General features: G+C 39.9%; 1 protein-coding gene and 1 long non-coding RNA gene across 2 annotated transcripts in view; one reads left to right on the top strand and one right to left on the bottom strand.

Moving 5' to 3' along the window:
• Window positions 1-20: 20 nt before the first annotated feature.
• cdcp2 (CUB domain containing protein 2) lies at window positions 21-5,951 on the bottom strand. Its single transcript, XM_049598075.1, has 6 exons — window positions 5,885-5,951; window positions 5,280-5,627; window positions 4,005-4,346; window positions 745-1,098; window positions 469-647; window positions 21-326 (listed from the first exon to the last, which is right to left on the bottom strand). Exons 1-6 carry the CDS (start codon window positions 5,949-5,951, stop codon window positions 21-23), a joined length of 1,596 nt encoding a protein of 531 aa, XP_049454032.1.
• An 8,766-nt stretch (window positions 5,952-14,717) lies between these two features.
• The window catches only part of LOC125901636 (uncharacterized), a 107,274-nt gene continuing 97,909 nt past the window's right edge, over window positions 14,718-24,082 (top strand). The window contains exons 1-2 of the long non-coding RNA XR_007451003.1: window positions 14,718-14,839; window positions 15,872-16,003. This is a non-coding gene — a long non-coding RNA (uncharacterized LOC125901636). The remainder of the gene's footprint in view (window positions 14,840-15,871; window positions 16,004-24,082) is intronic.

Genomic DNA, 24,082 nt, shown 5'->3' with positions numbered 1-24,082 from the left:
ATATTTACATATATATATAACTAAAGCAGCACCAGCCAAACAATAGCTATCACCATTAGGATAACAGCCAGAACACAGATGCTAATGAAGACGATATCGCTCAGGTCGTGAGGCACAGCTTCTGGACCCCCTGCATTGTCATTACTGTCATTATCAGTTTGCTGGGCCTGCTCCTCCAGACGCCGCTCCTCCGCTGAAATGATGGACACTGATGCTATCTTCCGCAGGGCATCGCACTGCACTTTATATTCCTGCACATTCTGCTGCTTCCCATCAGAGAAATCAATGTAGAGTTTGTTTACCAGCACGGTAATGTTCCGATGTTTCTGTAAGGGATCAGAAGTTATGGTATTAATAGAAGCAGGCCACAAATGTTTGTCTCAAATCGATGCATTTAACAGCTTTAGTGTGGTAAATCACTGCCTCTTATGGTGGAGCAGCAGGTGATGTGAGAGTGTGGATAGTCACCTGGCCTGCAGTGCCACAGTTGACAAACTGAGCAAGTATCTTGTATGAGGTGGCTGTCAGCTGGGCGGCACAGGTGGGGTCTCCCAAGTAGATGCTCTCACGGTCCAGCTGAGGTAAGGACTGCTGGGGTATCAGTATGGTGAACTCTGACCTTGTGCAGCTGACGTTTACAGGCACCACTGGGATTGCAGGGGAATAAGACAGTTGTTCATAGAGATAAATATGATGCACTTTAGGTATTGATAGTCTCTGAAAATGAATCCGATGCCTGCATACCTCCAAGATAAGAAGCAGCAAACCCTCTATGAGCCTCGTTTCTGTCTGTGCTGAGGACCACCAGCAACTTGTTGCCCTTAGAGACGAGAAAGGGAGGTTGCTCCCTGCCACACCAGCGTCCCAGCAGGGTATCTGTCTGACTGGCCCCGTCATAAACTGCGACAGAGTCATAGTCACACTCATCTGACAGACTGTTGCGATCCTCCAAGTCCATGACAGGGAAAAAGAGTTTGATGCGGTACCCAGCTGCTAGAGTGATGCTCCAGTGGCAGTTAATATTGTTTGGGTAGATGTTTGGGAAATGCGGGCTGCTGAAGTTGCCACTTACAGCTGACAGGACCTGCTGGCATTCACCTGTTAAGAGTTGTTCAGACGATACACATTAGTTCACCACAGTAAGTTTAGCTCAGTATTGACACTGCAGGAGGCTGCATCCACTGTTTGACACAAGCGAGCCATAGAGAAGTCAAGATTTATGTTTACAGCACACATGTCATTGGCAAACAAGAAAACTCCTTCATAGTTTGAAGGAATAGTTCCATATTTTGGGAAAAGTGCTTGCTTATTCATTCATTCATTCATTCATTATTTGTATATAGTAAGTATGAAGCTGTAGCCTGCAGCTGGTTAGCTTAGCATAAACACTTGAAACAAGGATAAAGCTAGCCTGTTCACTGCACCACCCATAGAAATTGTGAAATGGCAAATAGTTTTTGTTTTTGTTTTATTTTTTAAACTTTGATTTTTACAAGGATTCAACAAAAAGAGATGTAATGTAGTAGCGAGCATTAGATGTGGTCGGATTTCATTGCCTTCAAACTGGGCCAGGTTAGCTGTTTCGCATGAAAGCAGAAAGTTAACCTTTTCATCTAACTCTTGGTTCATCGACAAAACACCTGTCTTAAACTTAACATGTTTTCCAAACAAATACAGCATGCTAACTTTATTAGCACAAGCCTATGGCATTTTACATTGCATAAATTAGCCTAGCAACAAGCAGAGATGCTCATATGAGGCCAGTATAAATCCCTGAAGGATAAATTACACACAAGACTTAAAATGCTATTTTCGGGGAGGCTTTATTGTCTTCACAATTTATTGTTTCTTATCTCTGAAATTAAAGTAAATAAAAGTTTTGTTTCCGCTGAGGGAAATGGTTTCAGCTTCAAAAACAGGCAGGAGGTCTGCGTCGCTGTGACATGTGGTTACATTTCTGTGGAGGTGCAAGTCAGGCAACAGCATAGGGTACAGCGTAGGCTATATGTTGACGCAGATCCAATGCCGTAGGTACGGTGTCGATTCAAACTATAAATCCTGCATTAGCAAACAAACAAACCAACAACACCACCAACAACAAAAAACAGCTATTCTTTTAGAGAAACAGTGTAGGATTTAGTGGCATCTATCAGTGAGGATTGCAGATGGCATCCAGCTAAACCGTCTGCCATGTGCCTAAAGTGAACTCCTGATTACAATACAAACAGACCAGGTGATTCAAACTGATAAAACACTGAATAAAATAGTTTAGTTTCACATTTAAGATCAGTGTTTCTCTGATGTTGTTCAGCTCGTTGCAGACGATCCGCTAACCCAGCGCCTGCTTATGTGTGCTCACTTTTTTCTCTGATAACATACAGATGTTCAGGAGGTTTATTTTTTTACCAGGAGCCATAGTATTCACAGAGGTCTCTTTCTCTCCAAGCAGTTCCACATTGAAACATATGTGTTTTTCTGATGCTCTCATCTTGACAAGGCTGCCAACTACAGTGGCCGACGCAAAAACACAAATTACCTTTCTAGAGCCATGTTTGGTTTGTCTGTTCTGGGCCACTGTAGAAACATTGTGGTGCAACATGGCAGACTCCATGGACAAGGATTCTTCGTATGCAGATATAAGCGTTTCATTCTCAGGTAATGAAAACATGACAATTCTTATTTTCTTATACCCGAAAGAAACCATACTTATCATGTTTCATTTCTGCCAATGCATTCCCATAAAAAATTCACACTGGACCTTAAATAGAAGTTTAAAAAGTCCTTTAAGTGGTGTCATCTGAATTAAAAATAGATTAAACCATAGTCGACCTCCACTAACTCTCAGACTTGGAAAGACTTCTGCTGGACAAACCCGATTTGCTTTTTCATCACACCCAAACAGAAGTCTAAACAAACTGACACCCAGCTGTGCTGCTGGAGGGAGTGTGGAGAAATCATGGTTGGCCATGCCCATGTGTTTTGGGTCTTGTCCTTCTATCCAGACTTTCTGGAAAGAAGTAGCAACAATAAACAAACACTTTAGTTTTAGTACAGCAATCACGTCCCTTTGTCTTGGACACCTTCCCAAAGGACTAAGTGAAGATGACCTGTCTACTGAAGATCTTGATGGCAGCAAGTAAAAAGGCCATTACAAAATACTAGCTCTAGAAAAACGGCCCCACTGCTAGTCACTTTATTAATACTGTTAAAGACTTACATCTTCTGGAACAGATGACCTACTCCATACAACTTAAAAAAAGAATAGGGAGAAAATGCTGTTTATTTAGCCAATTTTTACAAATGTTAAATACGTGAAGATTATTGATACAGTGAATTAAAGTGGGCAGTAAGCGATCTGTGGCAGCATCTTTTACAATAGTGTTCTGGGTTTTTTATCTACTTGCCAATTAGTTTATGCTTGACAAGGTCAGATGGGGACAGGCTGTGAACAGCTGTCTAAAAGTTATTCTGCAGAGTTTCAATTGGATTCAAGTCTGGGCTTCAGCCAGAACCCTCAAGGACTTTTACTTTGGGGACTTTTTTCCTTGTTCGTGGCAGAGATGGTGTGAGATGGGCGATGAGCTCTGCTCTGCTCAGAGACAGTGCTTTGCATTGTAGCAGAGGTGTTCAATTTTCATTTCATCGGGTGACAGGATCTTTTGTGTCACGTTCTGGGTCTTTCATGTGCCTTGTTTCAAACTTCCACTATGATGTGATGTGTTATTTTTCCTTCTTCCTTGGATTCTATGATAGCTTTTTTGCTCTCAATGGGCAAATGAATAGGATTTCTGCAAATAAAAGTTGCATTATGTAAACCTGACAGTCTGACAGGGTAATAGTATGTCATGTTTATAACTGTCATTTTTTCATTCCCAATTCCTGCAATTACACCAAAAAAACCCCACACAAAATCAAGGGGGTCAAATACTAAAAACACTTCATATCCCATTCTGTTGTTTACAGTTTATATTTGGAATAAAACTAATCACATTAAACTTTCCTACCTGAGTAATAGTACGCCTTGAACCCACGTCCACCAATGTTGAAATCAGACTTGAAGACTACCAGAAGATGGTTGGAGGTGGTGACAATGTTAGGAGGTTTGTCCGCCCCGCAGTATTTGCCCAGGTGGCGGTGGGTGACTGTCGGGCCATCAAACAGGGCAACAAAGTCAAAATTACATCCCTCGTTGTTTTCCAGCTGGAAGTCCAAGAAGACCAAGGTGACCACACTGGTGTTGGACACGTGGATGGCCCAAGAGCAGTCGGCATTGTTGCTGTACTCCTGAGGGTAGCCTGGACTGGAGATTACACCTGAGAGACCGGTTAGGACTCCGCCACACATATCTAGAAAGGATAGAAAGCAAACTCTAGAGAGGTTTGTAAAGAGGACAATGTACAGTGACAGTGACAGTTTTAGCCATGCATGTGGCATTACTGGGCCGTTGGTTGGTCCACTACTTCAGTCCAGACTAAGATATCATAGTAACTACTGGATGGATTGCCATTAAGTTTTGCACAGGCATTTATTGTCTCCAGAGGATGAACCCATGATGACTTTGGTGATTCCCTGACTTTCCACTTGTGCCACCATGAGGTTGACATTTTTGTTTCACAGGAATATCTCAACAAGTGTTGACATGTTGTTGATGGATTGCTTTAAACCTCTCACCTAGCACCATCATCAGGTCAAATTTTCATTGTGTCCAAGACTTTGCTTTATGACTAAATGCCTGTTTTAAAAAAAAGTAATGACATCATCAGCCTCAGATGTACTTTGTCTGAAGTGCTATTCAGTCTCCAGACCCATCGGCCACTGTCTGACAATTTCCATCTCGGTTAATACAGATAGACATTCTGTAAATCTGCCTATGACTGCAATGAATTTAAGAAAAATAAGGAAAAATGAAGCTAACTCGCCATCAAATAATAGCCGAAACAGTTTGTTCTGCCTCACCTGGACTGTTTACCTGCCATTCAAACGTGAATCATCAATACCTCTCGGTCTACAGATGGAAACCAGAACACCTCAAACACCAAAAATCATGTCCCATGTTTACAGTAAATACAAAGCAGCACTGTGTCTTAGTACAGCTTCACAGAGCTACAAGCATGTCTGCAGACCCTTTGTCTGAGATTAAATTGCTCTCCTGTGATTTTAAGGTCAAGAAGTTCTAGCTAAAAGCCTTGACTTATGGTAGTACCAGAAAAAAATCAACTCAAATTGTGGACAGTTAGCCCACTGACCCCTGTCACGTTGCATCAAATATAATGACTTACCTTTTCTGTAGCCAACACTGAAGCCCCTGTAGGCCACATGGCGGTCTGAATGGAAGATGATGGACATGACATTCCAAGATGAGGTGAACTGTGGAGGGGAGATGTCACCACAAAATGTCCCAAGGAGGTTCCCCTCATCCTCAGATATGCCATTGTAGATCTTGATGTAGTCGTAAGCACAGTTGGCATGGTACTCCAGCTCAAAGTGGTGAAAGGTGAGGAGGACGGAGGAGCCCTCTGCCACTACAATTAGCCAGGAGCAGTCAATGTTGTAGGGATACAGACCTGGGAAGTTTGGGCTGGAGATATTGCCTGACGGTGCAGAGAGGATCCCTCCACATTTGACACCTTATAATTACAAAAAAGGACAGTTTAATTTCAGCTCAAGGGAAAAGATACTGAATAAAATAAATGGCTCTTTCCTTGGGCTCCTCTCTCGCTTACTTATTCATTTGACTTTTTGTTTCTACAACCTCTGAAAATGCATTACAAGGTGACACTGAACAATCGAGGCCCAACTTCCTCTGTATATACAGTACCTGCAAGATAAAGCACTTCCATCAAATTTAAGCTTTGCTCCATCAAGATAACATATAGCGACTCACCTTTTTTAGAATCAGCCTTGTCAACAAGCAGTAGTAAATGAATCAGTATAGCCACCCTGAGACTCATGTTGTTATTGTTGATTCGGCTTTTGTCACGCCTTAGCTACAGTACCAGCAGAGACAAACAACGGCAGTGTCAGAGCGTGTAGCCTTGAGACATCAGCAGTAGTGCCTGTGGAGGTAATAGGACTTTGAAAAATTCATCCACAGCCTGAATAAGAAACCTGACACCTATGTAGGCCATGCTTTGGCCTCTTCGCTAAATTTTAATGACCGATATCCAATGAGCATGAGCGGCTTGTCAGGACACTGTTTGGAGAGATGCTATACATTTTTAATGATGGTCTTTTTCTCTCTCTCTCTCTTTCTCTCTCTCTCTCTCTCACACACACACACACACACACACACATTGAACAACAGCTGCAAGTGGAGTTGATAAAAGAGACAGGAAGAAAGAGAGGAGGATGATCACATTTGTCACTAATATAAATGGCTTCATTAGAGCACCGTGAGGGAGAGAAGATCCCACAACTATTGATGTTGTGGAGTAAGGGGCACTGTGTAGACTTTGGTTTTCTTTTGTAAAAGCAGCTTAAGCACGACACAAAGACATCAACATCTTAACTTTGATTGGGACTGTGAGTCTATAAAGGAATGCACAGGTGTGTTTGATGTGTCTGGGATACGAATAAAATGATAAATATCTCACTTTATTGGATGGTTGCATCGCATGCTTTGCTGCTATGATAATACCTGCTACTGAAATGTTTTTTAGCACAGTGACTCAATCTTAGAGTTACAGATGGAGTCAGACTTGAGTTACAATTTTAATGACAAGTCTCAACTTGACAAAATTGACTTCGCTTGGAGTTGAGCCTTTTGACTTTAAAATACCTGATGCCTCATCCCAAACTCAAAGACGAACAAGTATGCTATGTAAAAAGTGCCACGGATCCTTTGATTTCCCTTTGTGTTCTGATTCAAGTAACGTCAACACTGATTGTTATACCCCTAATCCACTTTGTTTGAACCAATCTGACAGTACCCAATCAAGCTGCAGGAGAGAACCATGAAGAACTGAGATTACATTACTGAGCGCCAGCTGGAAAAAATTATAGCAAAGATCATCAACAAAAAACAAACTGCAGAATGCAAAATGTACGGGTCACAATCAATATGTTAGTCGGATGTCCTTCATTAGCAGCCAACCATCTTACAGATCCCAATAATCCCTGGATAACGAGTGCTTTAAAAACATGGAATAGTATAATAAGCAGGCACCAATTGAAAGGCAGAGTTGAAATTTTTAAATGGTTTGCTTATGACCCAGTATTTAGACTGGGCACATATGATACCAGATTCAAATGCTGGACAAAAAATGGGCTTACTGCGTATTGTACACTTCTAAATCAGGGCGAGGTTTCAAGCTTCCAGGACCTGAAAGACAATTTCAAGCTTCAAAATCAGGACCATTTCAGATATCTACAAATCAGAGACTTTATTGGAAAGAAATTTCTAAAGGATAACCAAATTCAAATGGGACATGAAATACTTGACATTTTTCAAAAGGCCTATAGAAATGCCAAATATCAAAAAATAATATCTAAATTATATGTAGCTTTACAAAATCTTAAAGGAGACAACACTTTGGCTGTCAAAGCAAGATGGGAAGCAGAGGGCAATATTACAATAACACAGGAAGAATGGAACAGGATCTGCAAACAGCAATGGCAAACGACAAGTTCTCTCTTCTGGAGAGAATTTAGTTGGAAGAACATGTCTCGTTTCTTCTCTACAAAAGACTGGGTATTCTAATCAGACAGCTTGCTGGAGATCATGTGGCAATGTAGCAGCTAACCACTTTATATTTTTTGGAATTGCCCCTCTGTGGCTCCATTTTGGAGAGCTGTCCACGGTGTCCTGGAAGCAGCCTTTAAGAAGAAGGTCAAACTCAATTTCAAAACCATGTACCTTGGTGATGTAGAAGAACTTTGCTGGGCAAAGCCAGATAACTATCTGATTCGAGTGTTATTGGTTGCCTGTAAAAAAGCCTTAACTAAAAAGCGGCTGAAAACGGAAGTGCCAACTGTGAATGAGTGGATTGATATAGTTTATAACATATACACAATGGAAAGAATTACATTCAAACTAAGAAATCAAGTAGATATCTTTGAAGAATATTGGTTCAAATGGCTTGCTCATGTGTCAACTATAAGGCCTGACTTTGTATAATATATCTATGCAAAGAGTGTTTGTGAATATGTAAATTCATTTTAATTCCATTTTGCTGTTCCTTCCTCCTCTCTCTCTTGAATGTAGACTTGAGAATGTAAAATGTAATTCTAAGAAACAAAAGATATAAGTGCACACGAACATTTAAGTACAATGCCAGATATACAAAACTCAGACCCTCCAGATCATCCCCAGGATGTTTTGTTCTTATGCTGTTTAGTTTATTGTTTTCTCCTCCTCCTTGTTGGGGTGGGTCTCTTTTCGTTTGTATGAATACCTTAAATGAAAACTCAATAAAAAGTAAATGACAAAAAACGCCCCAAAAAAACGTATGGGTCAAAAATTACAGACGGGAACGCAACAACCTCCAACTTTGTTTAACGTTTGAAGTTGCACAAAGAATAGTAAGTCCAAGTTAATATTAACATAGCGAGCTAATGCTTAGCTAACGTTCTTACATCATTATTAAAAAGGGCATTGTGACTGGTAGGAGGCCCCAGGGTAGACCCAGGATACACTGGAGAGATTACATATCTCAGCTACCCCTGGAACACATGGGGTCCCCCAGGAGGTGCTGGAAAGTGTTGCTGGGGAGAGGGGCGTCTGGGGCGCTTTGCTTGGCGCAACCTGGCCCCGGATAAGCAGATGAAAATGGATGGATGGATTGCGACTTGTTTGGGACTCGAAACTCAAGGTTTTGGACTTGAGTGCAAAGATTTGAGACGTACTTGTGACTTCCAAAACAATGACGTGGTCCTACCTCTGCAAAATACTTGATTACAAAAGAAAAATTGTCTCAGGTGAGAGAAGACCATGAGATGTGGCTGAAAGTTCCAGAAAATGCTAGGAAGTGGACCTTGAGTTGAAATTTTTTGTCCCAACATGGAATATATCCTCATATCCTTCACATAAAGGAATAGTTTGACAGTTTGGAAAATATATTCACTCGCTTCCATACTGAATGTTACATACAGAGATCGCTGGGGTGTAAGAAAATTTTGATACACTTGATATGATGTCTTGTGACACTTTGTTAATTATCAAAAACACTGTTTTGTTTGGGGTTTTTTTTTTTTTAATTTTTCAAATTTTTCTTAATATGTTAACTTGGGGAATCGTTCAAACACTTTCATTTTTTACTGACACAGACAAATGTTAATTCCTTTGCTCAGACTCCACAGAAGGTAGTGCTGTATGTTACAGATCTCACTGTTCTAATTGCATAAAAGGTGTATGGTGGTGTGTTGACATGTGTGTATGACATTTTTCCTTAAATGTGATTGTAAAAAAATCACAATATATCACCTTGCTTACAGTATTTCAATATATCGCAATGTACTGAATCATAACCCCTGCATTGTGATAGGTTTGTCACCAAATTCCTCCAAATAGTCAGCCATAGAGAATTGATACCACCCTCACGGTAGTTCATATTTAACAGCCAAAGTGATATCAACCTTCTCATCTAACTCTCCTACAATGTATCTCCCGCTGTTCCTTGAAGTATCAACACCACTCTAATGCTCCATTATCAGCAGTCATCTTGCATTTAAATTTGACCTAAGTAAAAGTCTTCAAGCATTTGCATTTTAACGTAATCAAAAAGAAAAGCACCCGCTGAGAGAAACAGTTCCTGTCTCTGCTGTTTCTGTTACCGCTGAGGGTCACACCTGCAGCTTGTATTTGGGCGGGAGAAAATTACATCCTACATTCTCGTCTATCTACATTTTTAACGGTGCATCATACTGTGTGCCTAATTAATTCATCATATGTTTTGCAGTAAAACAAAGCTATTTTTTTGTTCCTATTTGCAGCTGTCCAGTAAATGTAATTCATTATAAAGTAGAGCTCTATGACATAAAATTGAGTTTACAGAATTGTGCCCAGTATTCTCATAATTAAAAATATTCTTTGAGTCTACCTTTGCTCTATTATTCCATCTAATAGTGTACTTAAATGTTTCATTACAAACTAGCTGAACCATAGACAGAAGTCATTGCATTGTGACTCCTAAGCAAGGTCACCCTCTCAAAGATGCAAGCTTTTTTAAATGCAAATTCTGTTTATACTCTACTTTCTGTCTGTGAGAAAAATGCTGCAATGACTCTCAGACAGAGATTTAGTTGTGTTTGCCAAATGCCAATCACATCCCCTGACTCATTCCTCCTAGTTTGGCAGTCTTATAACCGAACAGTGCAGACACATGTAAGCAACAATAATCCTGACTCAGTGGAGTGTATAACAGACAAGGAGATAAAGCACTCTTAGTAAAAAACCTATTCTGCAAATAAATGCTTGCTATTCCAGCGGTGCTGTGAAGGCCAGGCTTTTAGAGTGAATAGCTAATGACTTCGGAGAGCAAAGCTAATACCTGCAGGGACCTGCTAGATGGTGCTGTTGCACTATGGAAACTCAGTGAAAAATCACCACTGGCTTTTAAAAAGTCATGCTGAGCTCTAAGCTGAAATAAATAAGAATGTGATTAAAATCAGTCAAGTGTTTTTCACACAGCGGTTCCTGGAACTAAAATGAACCGCCTTGCCTTTGAATTTTAATTCTGTCCTCTCTGAAAGCTTGTCATTGTTCAAGGATGTGGGCACTGGGCAGTGCTGAAATGTGTTTCGGGAAGATATCGTTTGTTTAGAGCAATTAAATCACCTATTAGTAAGTAAATACTCGAAAAACAAATGAGGTTGAAACTATTAGAGAATTTCAGCAGAATAAAGGGGAACGTCAGTCAAACAAATGCAGCCTTTTGACCTGGGATAGTTCTTTGAGTTTAATTGAATGATTCTGGTGCAAAAATACATAAAGTGAATGTTTTTGTTTCAGTTATTTATATTCAGCAGTATAACAAAATCCATTATTAACACCCTGAATCATAGGTGGATGGGATTTACTGGCTGGCAGGTGAGAAGAGTGTCTATGTGTGTTTGTGTATGTTGTGGGCGGGGGTACTTGACAGCTATGGCATCTGGCATCTTTTGATCCAAACAGCAAAAACCCAAATGATGCGAATGTTGATATTTGTCTGGGAATTTTTTTAATAAAACGTAATCTCCTTACAAAACATCTTTTCCCACATCAAGAAAGATTATGTGAGATTCAGGCGACACAGGGAGTGTTGCCGGTAACTGCTCCCTCTGATGAATGTTCTCCAAAGCTCCTGACAGTCAGGGGGAAATGAGATGAATATATAAGCATATATGTCACAGGACAATAAAAAGTTAGTGTTTCTGACACCGCCTGCAGCTTGGCAGAACATCTCCATGCCATCTTAAAGTGTACTCAGGGTTATGTGGTGTCTTGGTTTGCATGATTTGTCTTTTAATACTTTTAATGCATGGTGTGTCTCTGCAGAGAAGAGCCTAAGGATAACCCTGGCAGAGTTTATGCTGTTTGCTGTTTTGATGTACACAACAACACAGTGTTTCATCCATATATTTTGCATTTCAGCTGGTTAGATTTTTGGCTCGACTTTGAGTGCACATTGCACTAAAAGCTCATTTCTAAAAACTGAGCTTTACTTAATGACATTCAGAGAATTCAACATCATAATTGCATTTCTATTAGAAGTGGTGGTATTTTTTTTAAACGCAGGAGTGGACCAGCCAAACTGGATGAACACAGAGGAAACATTGCTACAACCTTGCACCTGGTATATTCCCAGGCGGTGCTCACTTACAGCCAGAAATGTTGTTTTCTCTCCCTTGCAGTGAATTTGTGAACATTTTCTCTGCGCCACTTTGTAACATTTCCCACCCTCTCTTTCCACCAAGGACAATATTGATATGTCATTGCACCTCCAATTCAGGGAGCTCACAGATTGGATTATGGGCCATAATGAGCTAAGCCTCCCTCTATAGTTATGAGGGCAATGAAATCCGTTATCTAGGTTAAGCAACAGAAAGGAGAGAGAAACCGACTTCCCTTGACAACTTCTACTTCTGCTACCTTCTCTCCGCTACACTGGATGAGGTGGCATTTGTTATGTTGCTGGTTGTTTTGTTATTTATACAAATTTAATTGCATACAGAGTGGAGATATACCAAGAGCATCACAGAAAAAATGACCACAGAAACAAAGTAAAATGTAAGTAATGAGATACTGTTAAGTCAGTGCTCGGAGGCTTAAATAGAAGATTTAGCTGTTTTAATTGGAATGCCTTTTTTCCCCCGAAATGTATAAAATAATCTTTCTTTTAACACATACTGTATGTAACACTAATTGGTTGTCACAGCTGCAGCAACGAGAAATTCTTTCAAAGATTGGTGTTGTTTGGACATTTTAATTCAAGTTATTACAACTGTTACAAAGAGAAAAAAAACATACACTTTTGAGAAATGAATTTGGATTACCTAATACAATACATTTACAAGTAATGACGGACACTCTCAATGGACAGTCCCGGATACAGACAAAGGGCTATTAAAGATTATCAGACTCCATCACTAAATAGTATTATTAAAATGGAACGTAAAACAAATACAGTCGAGCCTGACAGACTTTACCACCAATCAGGAAGCCTTATCTCCAAGAAGTTAAGTTTATTGCAGCGGAGGGCCACAGGCTGGATTTGAGCCCGGGCCACTGTGGCAACAGCCTTGTACGTGGGGCACCTGCTCTACCCACTAGCTCACCAACGCCCCATCTTTATCTAAACTTAAACCAAAATTCTTTCTTTACCTGAAACTGACAACAGGACTACCACCATGATGACCTCTGATAATGTTTCTGGTAAAAACCTATTGACAAAGCTAATAAGTAGTTCAACCCTGATTCCAAAAAAGTTGGGATGATGTGTAAAACATGAATTAAAAACAGAATGCAACGATTTTCAACCTTTAGTCATTTGAATATGGCTCCATGACAAGATATTAAATGTTTAAATTGATAAACTTTGTTATTTTGTGAATATACACTCATTCTGAATGTGATGCCTGCAACGGCTTCCAAAAAAGTCGGGACAGTGGCAACAAAAGACTGGGAAAGTTGTGGAATACTCTGTTCAGAACATTTCACAGGTAAACGGGTTCAATCAATAAAGATTAAAGAGAAGATCAACAAAGTCAAAGATTCAGAAAATCTGCAGAAATGTCTACACATTAGGGGTAAGGCTGAAAACCAGCATTTAACATCCGTGACCTTCGACCCCTCAGGCTGCACTGCATTAAAAACAGACATGACTGTATAAAGGATATCACTACATGGGCTTGGGAACACTTTGGGAAACTATTCTCGGTGAACACAGTTCGTCACTGCATCTACAAATGCAAGTTAAGACTCTACCATGCAGAGTGAAAGCCATAAATCAGCAACAACCAGAAACCAACTTCTCTGGGCCCAAGCTCATCTGAGATGGACTGACACAAAGTGGAAAAGTTTGCTGTGGTCTGATGAGTCTACATTTGAGATTGTATTTGGAAATCATGGACATTGTGTCCTCTAGGCTAAAGAGGATTAGGACCATTCAGCATCTGTGATAGTATGAGGATGTGTGGTGACTTGCACAACTGTGAGGGCACCATGAATACTGAAAGGTACATGCAGGTTTTAGAGCAACATATGCTGCCATCCAGACCATGTCTTTTTCAGGGACGTCCCTATTTATTCCAGCAAGACAAAGCCAAGCTACATTCTGCACATGTTACAACAGTGAGGCTTTGTAGTAAAAGAGTGTGGGCACTAGACTGACCTGCCTGCAATCCAGACTTGTCTCCTATTGAAAATGTGTGCTGTGTTATGAAGGGCAGAACACAACAATGGAGACCCCAGACTGTTGGGCAACTGAAGCCATATAACAAGCGAGAATGGGAAATAATTTCACTGTCAAAACTTCAACAATGACCGCCTCAGCTCCCAAATGCTTGCTGAGTGTTACAAAGAAAGTAGTTGTAACACACAACATGCCCTTGTCCCGAACATTTTTGGAAATATAAAAATATATTTGCCAAAAACAATAAAGGTTATCAGATTGAATGTTGAATATCTTGTCTTAGTACTATTCTAAATTAAATACAAGTAAAAAAGGATTTGCAAACCACCACCACAATTTACATTTTACACAGCTTCCCTTAGTTTTTGGAATCCTGGTTGTGAATAAACATCATTTCTAAAGCAGCAGGTTTAAAAACAGAAAAGCACAGGTGCAACTGATATTATAAACCATGTTACATCTGAGTGCATCAGTAGCCTTGTAAGTGAGCAGCCCTCACTGATTTATTATTTCCACTCCTCTTGCTACTTTTGATGGCTCATTTTATTTTTCAGTTTCTTTGGCGTTTGATGCTTTTTGGGCAGTGGAGGCTACCATGGAGGTCAACAAAATAATAATATAGACAGAAATTGGGAGAAGTGAGGTCGCAGTAAGTTCAAACACCTGAAGATGACGTGTTTTAGACGCACCTTTGCAATATGGCGGTCTTTGAAAATTATGATTGACATTTTAATTATCGCCTGAATATGTCGCTCCTCTCTGCTCCACACAGTCTTTACACGTTAGCCGTTCAGGCACAGTATTAAGTGAAGGTCACTCGCTCAGAACAGCACGCGAGAGGAGGCATGCGCACAAACGGAAGAAATCAAAGAAGCGTCGCTTTCGGTCGTGTTTGTGTGCGTATAGCGCGAGTTGAGGAGGTTTTTAAGGTTAGCTGTCCAGCCCACAACTTTACTATTTTGGCTCACTATCACTACTCTAACAGCAGTCGTTGTCTACCGCAGCAGGTAGGTGTTTTTCCCGACTGTTAACTACCTGTCCAGCACTTAACGGCTAACAGACTCAATTAGCAGCTAGCTAGCTGGTAAAAATGGTGACGCATTTAGTAGCTAACGAGCTAACGGTTTTCTTAAGGACTTGTTAGAGACCATAAATGGAGATGAATGAATACTGGACTTACCTTATTAAATAAATGTGTCACCACTACACTAACTGCTGAATATGTAAACACGCAACTGTTAGCCAAAGTTAGCAAAAGTAAAAGTTAGCCATATCAACTTAAAAGATATGGCTATGTCAATGTTATGTTCACAGCTTGCTTCTGCTGCCCCCAAATGGCCAAAAATAACTTTTCTGACAATTGTAATTGTTGACTAATATTGGCAAACCTACAAACAAGGTTAAACTCTGAAGTACATCTCCCACTGTATGTTCCATGTCCACCTTATCCAGTTATTCCCACCCTGTCTATCTGAATTATGTTGCATGCATACAGTGGTCCAAGGAGTTATGGTGTAGACTTTATAGTAGTAGTGCTATCTTTCAGTCAATGTCCTATAGTAAAGGTAAATTAAAATATGTCTCTGATGTAATCAGTTAGAACTCGAAATGGTGATGAGGCTTCTTAAAAAAGGTCTTCAAAGGTTTAACTTAGCCTGCCCTGCCTTGTTTCTTTCAAATTTACCAAATAGTTTAAACATTTTGCCCATATCTATAATCTGATGTTTTAGTCCTTAATATAACTGATGCAGCTGTTAACTGTAATAGACTCCTTTTCCTTTACTTTCATGTTGAGAGTAGCAAGACTTTGAACATGATGCATAAAAAAATCCCCACAAATTGGTACATAAAAACAGTGTCTGACACCTAAATGGTCCTGGAGGAGGACACCCAGATGCCCCTCTTAATTTGTGTCCCCTGGACATGGGGCCACTAGGAAGATGTCCCCTATTTTTTCACATTGAAGGTGGCAACCCTGCCCTCATATAACTGTCAATAATAAAGCTAGCCTGCTAACTGTCTGATAATGTTACTTTTAGGACGGCTTAATCAAGAAATCGTTGTTGGTGGTCAACTCCTCAGCTGTCTCAAAGATGTGCTTCCAGTGTGGTTTTCCTGTCGTTGCTGTGGGACTCTGAAGTTGACTCTTCAAAAATAAATGCCAAGCTAAGGTAAGTGCTTGATGTTTGTGCTAATACATCTTGAGCCAAAGTCTTGTTTCTGTTCAGTCCAGCCAGCAACACTGCTAACGTATAGTGTGTCATGAATTCTTACCATGTTGCTGCTATCTGTGTGCAGTTGTGATCAATAATGATATGCCTAAGCATATTTCTTTTAATCGTCTTTGTTTGGCATGCTTATAATGAAGTCTCATGCTGCTGTTGTGTGAGGAATAACTTGGATAGGTTGTGCAAGTTGTTTTCCATTGCATCATCCTAAAATGTATACCTGGGTCCCTGATACAGACTCAGATTATGCTGCTGTATGGTTGTAAACATGACTGTTGCCTTGCACACAGGCTCTTCACACAATTATTTCACTGTAATGTTGGCTGCGTGTGAAGCTTTTGTAACACAGAGGTGGGATTGTTGTACTGTTGATCAATGCCAAGTAACATTTTATAGCAGAAATTGCCTCCTCTTTATCTATGAATCTCTGTGATTTTTACATGCTCAAGATAACAGCTCTGCTGCATAGCTGAAGTGTCAAGCATTCACACTGAAAACATCATGTTGCTGCAGGTTAGCTGCAAGATGATAAAATACGATGAGGGAAGGCTGGTCTGAGTAAAAGATATGTGAGTCTGAGGGCTAACCAGACGCCAGAACAGCGCACAGAAGTTTATATCACTACGAGGAAAGATTTTATGACTCTGAAAAATCATCATGGCGACAATTGTTTTATTTTTTCTGTTGCAATGATTGAAAGGTAAATCGTAGAATTTCCCAAATCAGATTTCAAAGTAATTTACCAGGCTTCCATGTATTTAATTGGCCAGCATTGTGAGTTGCCAGATGACGGCATGTTTTTCTTTTTTGCCAGGCGACACTTTGTTTTCCTGCTGGAGCCCTTTGCATGGGCACACTGCGGTGTGTCAATGCAGTGGTCTCACTGAAAGAAATAATGGGGCTGTGTTTTCCGACAGCCTACTGCTGCATGTGCAACGGATTGATGGGTTTAGAAAAGTTGCTGCCATTCTTTATTCTTGTTTCCCATTTGCTTACTTCAAACCAGATCTCTAGTAGAGTGTAAAATTATACATTGGCTTTAAATGTTTTTTTTTGTTTTTTTTCCTTGCTCACAGCAAGGCTTCTGTCATACATAAAGCAGGTAGTCAGTAACATTTTGTCCACATGCTTTACATTAGCAAACTAGTGTAATTAAACTCAAAGCAATAGGTTTATGCAACTGGTAGAAAATTTATCTCACACATTCCTTACAATAGCTGGCTTTGGGCTGATGTATTTTTTGGTGTACATTATCATCACTCCCCCAATCTGTGCTATAGTGGTGCATGTTTGTGGGGAGTAACAAGTTCAACTCTGCCACCAGACTGTCTGAAATCTATTACTTTTCCTCAGAAGCATAATCTGTTGTAAACAAAATGACAACTGCCCTACTTAAGCCAGAACACAAAGTTGGAACCTGATACCCTCTTCAAACTGATTGATGAGCCTTTTAATACACAGACACCAGACAAGTTTCTGGTATTGGCTTATGCTGTTTGTTTGCATCAGTGAATTCAGTATTAATCAGTTCAGCTTTGCTAATTGTGCAAATTATTTTTGAAAGGCACAGTTTGAGATGTACTTTCATCTGTGACAAGTGAAGTGTTTCTGTATAATGATAATATATATCTCAGTTTATCATAGAGCTAACACACAAAAGTATAGCATCAGAAGCTGAGCTCCATAAATCAATTCCAACTGAGCCGTCTAGACGGCTGTGTTGTTTTGGGCAAAAATGACAGCATTTTAATTAATCACTCGCATAGTGATGCTGCAGTGTAAATACTCCAGATAGCAGGAAAAGGGGATGGGAGCACCCTGCCACATAAACAGAGTACAATTATGGCCCTTAGCAAGAGCACTTGATTAAGCTGTTTTAGTACCCTTTACTCACTGGGTACTAAACATCTGACTCATAATGCATCAACTATATCAGAAGATTGCTCTTGCTATGATCTTGCATGAATATTCACACAAGTAATTAAAGGAATGCAATGATGAAGTGGATGGGGACAGGAATCAGTGATGCAAAAACAGCTCACTTACTTGATGACAAATATGAGGGCAGTGACTTGAAAATGTCAGAATTAGTGTGCTACTTGTGTCACTTTGCTTTGTATATTTGAGGTGGATCCTATAATCTTTCAGTTTAACGTATTGATCCCCAAAACACACAAGGCTATACACAAGTAACAAAATCTTGCAGCTGCATGTTTTATCTCTCTTTTTCACCAGGAGTAAAGGAGGATATAGTATGGCATTGTTATAGAGCCACAAAGTCCGTATATGGAGAACGTTAGGGTGGTTGGATGGGTCAACAAAACAGTGTTGTTCATTGATGTTTCCTGTTGACAGTTAACATTGGTTTCAGAACCAAGTAATGGTGTTGGCCTCAACCTAACCAAGTCATTTTGCACCAAAACATAACCAGACCTCAATGATACAGTTGGTGTCTAGTGATAGGGGGCGTGGTCAGAAAGAAGGAAAACAGTCGTTTCCCCCAGCCAGTAAATGCTGCTGGCAATGCAGTTTTTAAGATTACATAAGAGATACTGTAACATTTACCAAAAGTATTATTAATTAAACGTACGCTAATATTAGTCCTCTAGAGCCATTAAGGCTATGATGTTATTAGAGGTGCAACTGCACGAGATTTTCACGGAACGATAACCGTCTCAGAAGATACTGTGGCTTCATGGTATCATGGTATTACAGAATTTATATTATTGTCAGTCAGAATGACCCTTAGAGGAATGAAAATGGAAGTCTTATTGTTAGTCGAATGTTTTATTACTATACTTGAAACTTAATGAACGTATGTGTAAAAAAGGTCTCCCCTTTGAAAATAACCAAAATAAAGGGGACATTCTCCGTCCAGTTGCAATTTTTTCAATATCATAGATAAGCAAATGTACATGGTATGATAATCATCAACTTCAATATCATGGTATACCTTGAAACTGGTACATCGCTGCAACCCCAGATAGACGAACATCATGTTTTAGTGACATAGTTAACCTTTTTATTTAAATGGAGTCTGGCGGGCTTGACTTTAGTGGTCGGGTTTGATCTTACTCTTTAACAAAAAGGTCGACCAGTCGGGAGTCTTTGAATAGTCTTGTCAGACACTTACAGTAATGATCTGAGCATGTCTGTGGCAAAGCCAAGTACTTTCAGTGGACACAAATTGACGGTACGAACATGCCTTGAGTGTTTACATAGTGGACTGGCTGCTGCTCTCGCTCAATACTGGACCAATTTTTTTTTTTTTTTTTTTTTTTTTTAAAATGTTATTTTCCATTAACTTAGACACAAAAGCATGTTGTCCATGTTGAAAAATAAAAAGGTTAAAAGGACGTGTGTTCCCACAAATACTCACTGTTTCTATAAGTGCCATTACTAAGGTGTGTTTTCTGCTTAATATGTACTCAATGCCAATATCCCACTGACATGCAAGTAGAATACAGCATACTGAGAACCTGTGATACAAGGTCAAAGATTTAAAACCTCTTTGGCTTGTCGACCGGAATGATATCACATTTGGCTCATTTGAGCTCAACCTAAAAGCACAACATGGTCCGCAATATAGTCTTTCAGTGTACTTGTTGTCACCGTCTGAATACGACTAAGCCCTGTCTCTGGCCACAGTTTCCCTCCCTACTGTTGACCCTTTTGGCCTTGGTGGCCTTTTGGGTCTGAATCTGCTCATTGCTTCCTGACAGATGGTCTTGTGTACCAGTCATTTCCCGGTCTGTGGGGGGCACCAGCTGTATGTACAGACTGGGCACATGCAGAATACTTACACTGTTCCCCTCATTCAACATTTACACTATATTTAGTTGCAAATAATGTGAAGTCTTGCATTGCACAACAATATGAAAACCAATTCCACCAGGCACAGTGCTTAAAAAGGCCACGCCACTGGTGTTCCATCTGAACAGTTTACATAATGTCGCAGTAATCTGACAAAACAAGGTGGTAAAAACACAGAGCGACCTAATTATTCTGTGACATTTCTGGCTTTAATATTAGACGTGGCTTTGTTCAGCAAGAAAAGTGTAATCCACGAGATACTTGCTCGTGTTCACAGCAAAACAAAACGTGTGTGTTTGTATGAGATACCAATTCAAAGTACTCTCGGAATAATCCACCTCGCATGAATAAACAGTTGGAGATAATCAACCCCTTATTGAGAACCAATGAAAATTCTTCCCAGGAGTCATTTGGAAATGATGCCCACCAGTATATTAATAGTTTGGGGGACAACAGCAGCGATAGAGACAGAAGGTTAACAGCTATTGGCCAGTTGCACTCCTGGGATGCGGAATGGCCAATTACTGTGATTAATAGGGGTCTAATTAAATAGTCTCCCTCCTAAAGAATGTTTTCAGTGTAATAAAACAGCAAGACGATATTGTTTGCTGGTTCTCATATTTTATTACTCCTGTGCTGTTCATATCTACAAATCTCAGTGTTGTGGGTAGATTGTCAGTGCCTCTCATAAGACATTATCATTACTTGCATGCAGACTGATGGAAGTCTGTTTGTGTATTTCTGTGTGTACATGGGGGTGTTTGTGCCGTGTTCCCTCATCTATCAGTAGGCTGCCCTTCTCTGATGGCCGCTGAAGCTCCATTAGTACCCACAGTCCTGATTGATGTTGCACAATACTGAGTTGGAAGGCTAGGATTGTTGTTCTGAACCAGTGACATGCTTATTACAACACCTTTTCACCGGAGAAAAGGGAAATTTCCATGCTGATGTCGTGAGGCTCAGATTTGCATTGATGGTGAGCTCAGCAAATGTCGAAAATCATTTGATTTTCAGATTTGTTTGCAAATGTACCATGTCTCTGAGTAAGAATAATGTTTTTGAAAAGAGGGCAGTTTAGATAATAGGGCGGTTCTTGAATGAATTTGAAGAATAGGTTATTTCATGCGGAACGGTTCTGAACCCTGACTGACAGACTGCACAAGCTCCCCTGATTCAGATGGTTTAGAGCCGCTAAGTGGTTACATTTGAGCCAGTGTGTCGGTTGAAATGCCGCAAACCTGCTTGTTTGGAAGGATTTGAGCAGTTATTGTGAGAGCTGTGACAGTCAAGGTCCAGTCCCCTTATGATCCCACTTATGAGCTAACTGAAACAACATAAAAGTGGATGAATTTTTCTCTTTTCAAATGCAATGAAAACCGGCAACTGGAAAGTCCACTGATCAAACAGAATCAAATCTCAACATTCATGTTAAACAGTTTTGATCATGTGAAGATGGCTTAGTAGGTGCTATTAAAATGAAAAGCAGTGAAAAGCATGAATTGGTCAGAGATCAGACGCTGATATGGTCTCTCTGATGAAAACATACTTTTCCCACATGATCTCTCTTCCTGCTCCCCTCAGTGTTTTCAGTCTTTTTTAGTGCTGTCAGCGAAATTGAACTTCTTGAAAAATGTAGGCTTGAGTTATGTTGCTACTTTTCAATATGGCCTTTGAATTCTTGTCTGCATTCATTAGTGGAAAGCAATGGCACCACGAGTACCAGGGCCAGCTGCCAAGACATCCATGCCGCGAGACAATGAGGAAGATCGCCGGCTCTGTAGCCTGCTGATGAGTACACAGTCTCTTTGATTTTGCATTTGAAACAGAGATGTAAAGCTTGTAGCCCGCTGGACTGTCAAAAAGAAGCTGAGCCGAATCACTCAAGTTTGGATTTACTTTGTGCCAGCTTTGCTTTTGTTCCTTCCACAGTGGCTCTTTATTGTCATTACCAAGGTCAGAAATGAGTCAGAAATGGAGCTGAAAATAGTTAACACATTGTCTTCTCTCTGCGTCTGAGGAGGTTCTGTGATGGATTATTTGCCCAAGGAGGTGTGGGTTGTTGATGAAAATTAAGATGATGTTTGAGATTATTTGTCCATACAGATATGCAGGAAATACAAGAGAAAAGGGGTGACATGCAGGAAAGGCTGAGTCATATTCAAACTGACAGCCTTAACGAGCTGAGCTTCCCACACACAAACAATTCTGTTTTTATTGTTGAATTTATGCTGTTTGGCAGATACATTTTTTCCATTATATTTTTTTTGCTAGCATCATATGCATAGCATTTCCTTATGTACAGTGACATGTGACAAAGTGCGGTGAATGCTTTGCTGCATATTGAATGCACCGTTTTAGTATTCCAACGCCGCACATTATTACACCCGTTTCCACACATTAACCTTTCCTGAGTTCTTTCCTTACCGTTGTGCTCATGTGTTCCCAGACTATGATTAATATGCCTTTGCCCTCATGTGATAAAATCTCGCAAATCTCCCTCCCTGCCTACCTACAACTCCAGTCACCTTATTATTTTCGAAAGGTTGTATGGTCACTGCGCTTAGATTATTCCATTCCCTGCTCTACATCTTATATTATATCTCATTCAAATGTGTTTTTTTTTTCTCCAGGAATGGAATATGGAAATGTGTTTTAGCTTATGTGTGGATGATGTTTCACTATATCATGTTACCATTTCATCAACTTGCCACCGGGGCAGCTGGTGTGGATGCTCTTGGTTTGCAAGTGTTTTCTCAGGTGGTCCTTTGTGGCTTGATTGTGACACAGGGAGGAATTGGTCCAGAGACTACATCTGCTGGGGACTAAAAAGTGAAAATTAGGGTGTCATGAACCTCATTTATTTTTTACAGCCCTTTTCTATCGAGAGCATTTGCCTTTTTAGTGTATGATTTTTACATAAATCCCCAGTGGATGTCGTCCTGGTCATTTGGGTTTAGGAGTTGATCTGTGGAGGTCCTTAAAGGATAAAGCTGGTGTTATTCTCTATTTCTGTATTGTCAGCAAATCCAATGAAAGACCAAAACCAACAATGCCTTAGTTTGTCTCTCAGTATTTTCAGACTTTCCTACCCTGTCTGTGGTACTCAGATCCAAGTCCATTTGTTTCTACTGAGAATAAAAATACTTTAAAAACAGGACACACATTTATAGTTTCATTTTAGATGGATGCTCAGAAATTTTCCAAAACTGCTGGACACTGTAGTTTCAGCAAATGTCACTCGAACAGGAGTAAATGGTGCATTTTGGGGACTATAGTTCTACAACACTGGTTCTGACCAGTCCTCTAGTACTTTTGAAATAAATAAATGCACATATACAGTAGGCCTACATCTCATTTCATTCATTTTGAGAAGAAAACCAAATGAAATGGCTATTTGTATTTGTATTTTGTTCAAGATATAAACTCAGAAAAAAATCTCACAGGATCAGGGCTCAGTAAAGACCTGAACACAAGCTATAGGCTATTCACAGAGCCTCCACTCTTACCTAAATAGCCTTGTCCTGTGTTGGACAAGTGGTAGTTATAGCAACCAAACAGCTTACAAAACAATGGCCAAGCATCAGGGAGAGAAAAACGCTGAGTTTGTCAAACATGAATCCTATTAAGTATGTGTGATTGTTAAAGAAAAAAAAAAACATAATGCAGAGAGAATCGTATAAACATTTGCTAAAAATATCAGGAAAACTCTGCTTCAAATTAATGCAAAATGCTCCTTTTACACAAACTTGCTGCAGTTATTGCGTTCGCAATTTGGGTTAATTGTACAGTTTATCAGCTGTTCGATACTATTATTTTTATGCAGTGAATATAAAATGAAATATCCATAGAATATGTCACTTAGGGGTCATTAGTTCACTCAGTGATAGAAAAGGTTGGGATCCACTGTCTTTAAATTCAAGGCCTAAAAATGTTTTCTGTTATCATATTGTCTCCTCATAGGGTTATGACAGATCTGTCTTTGCTTTGCTAAAGCTGCTTTTGTTGTACATCTGTAAATAAACAGATGGTTTAGTCTTTGTTTTAACTTCATGACACCTGGAAGAACTCCACATACTCTGTCCGGGTTTTGGTGTCAAGCCGTCATTACAATAAACATGAATAATTGACACAGCTCAGCACTTATGAAATATTCATAGAAATTTATCAGCTGGATTTGTTATTTGCGCTCGACAAACATCGGACCTCTGG

This window comes from Epinephelus fuscoguttatus, linkage group LG15, assembly GCF_011397635.1.
Source record: "Epinephelus fuscoguttatus linkage group LG15, E.fuscoguttatus.final_Chr_v1".
In the NCBI taxonomy this organism is placed as follows: Eukaryota; Metazoa; Chordata; class Actinopteri; order Perciformes; family Serranidae; genus Epinephelus; species Epinephelus fuscoguttatus.
This window is presented reverse-complemented; position numbering and strand designations above follow the sequence as displayed.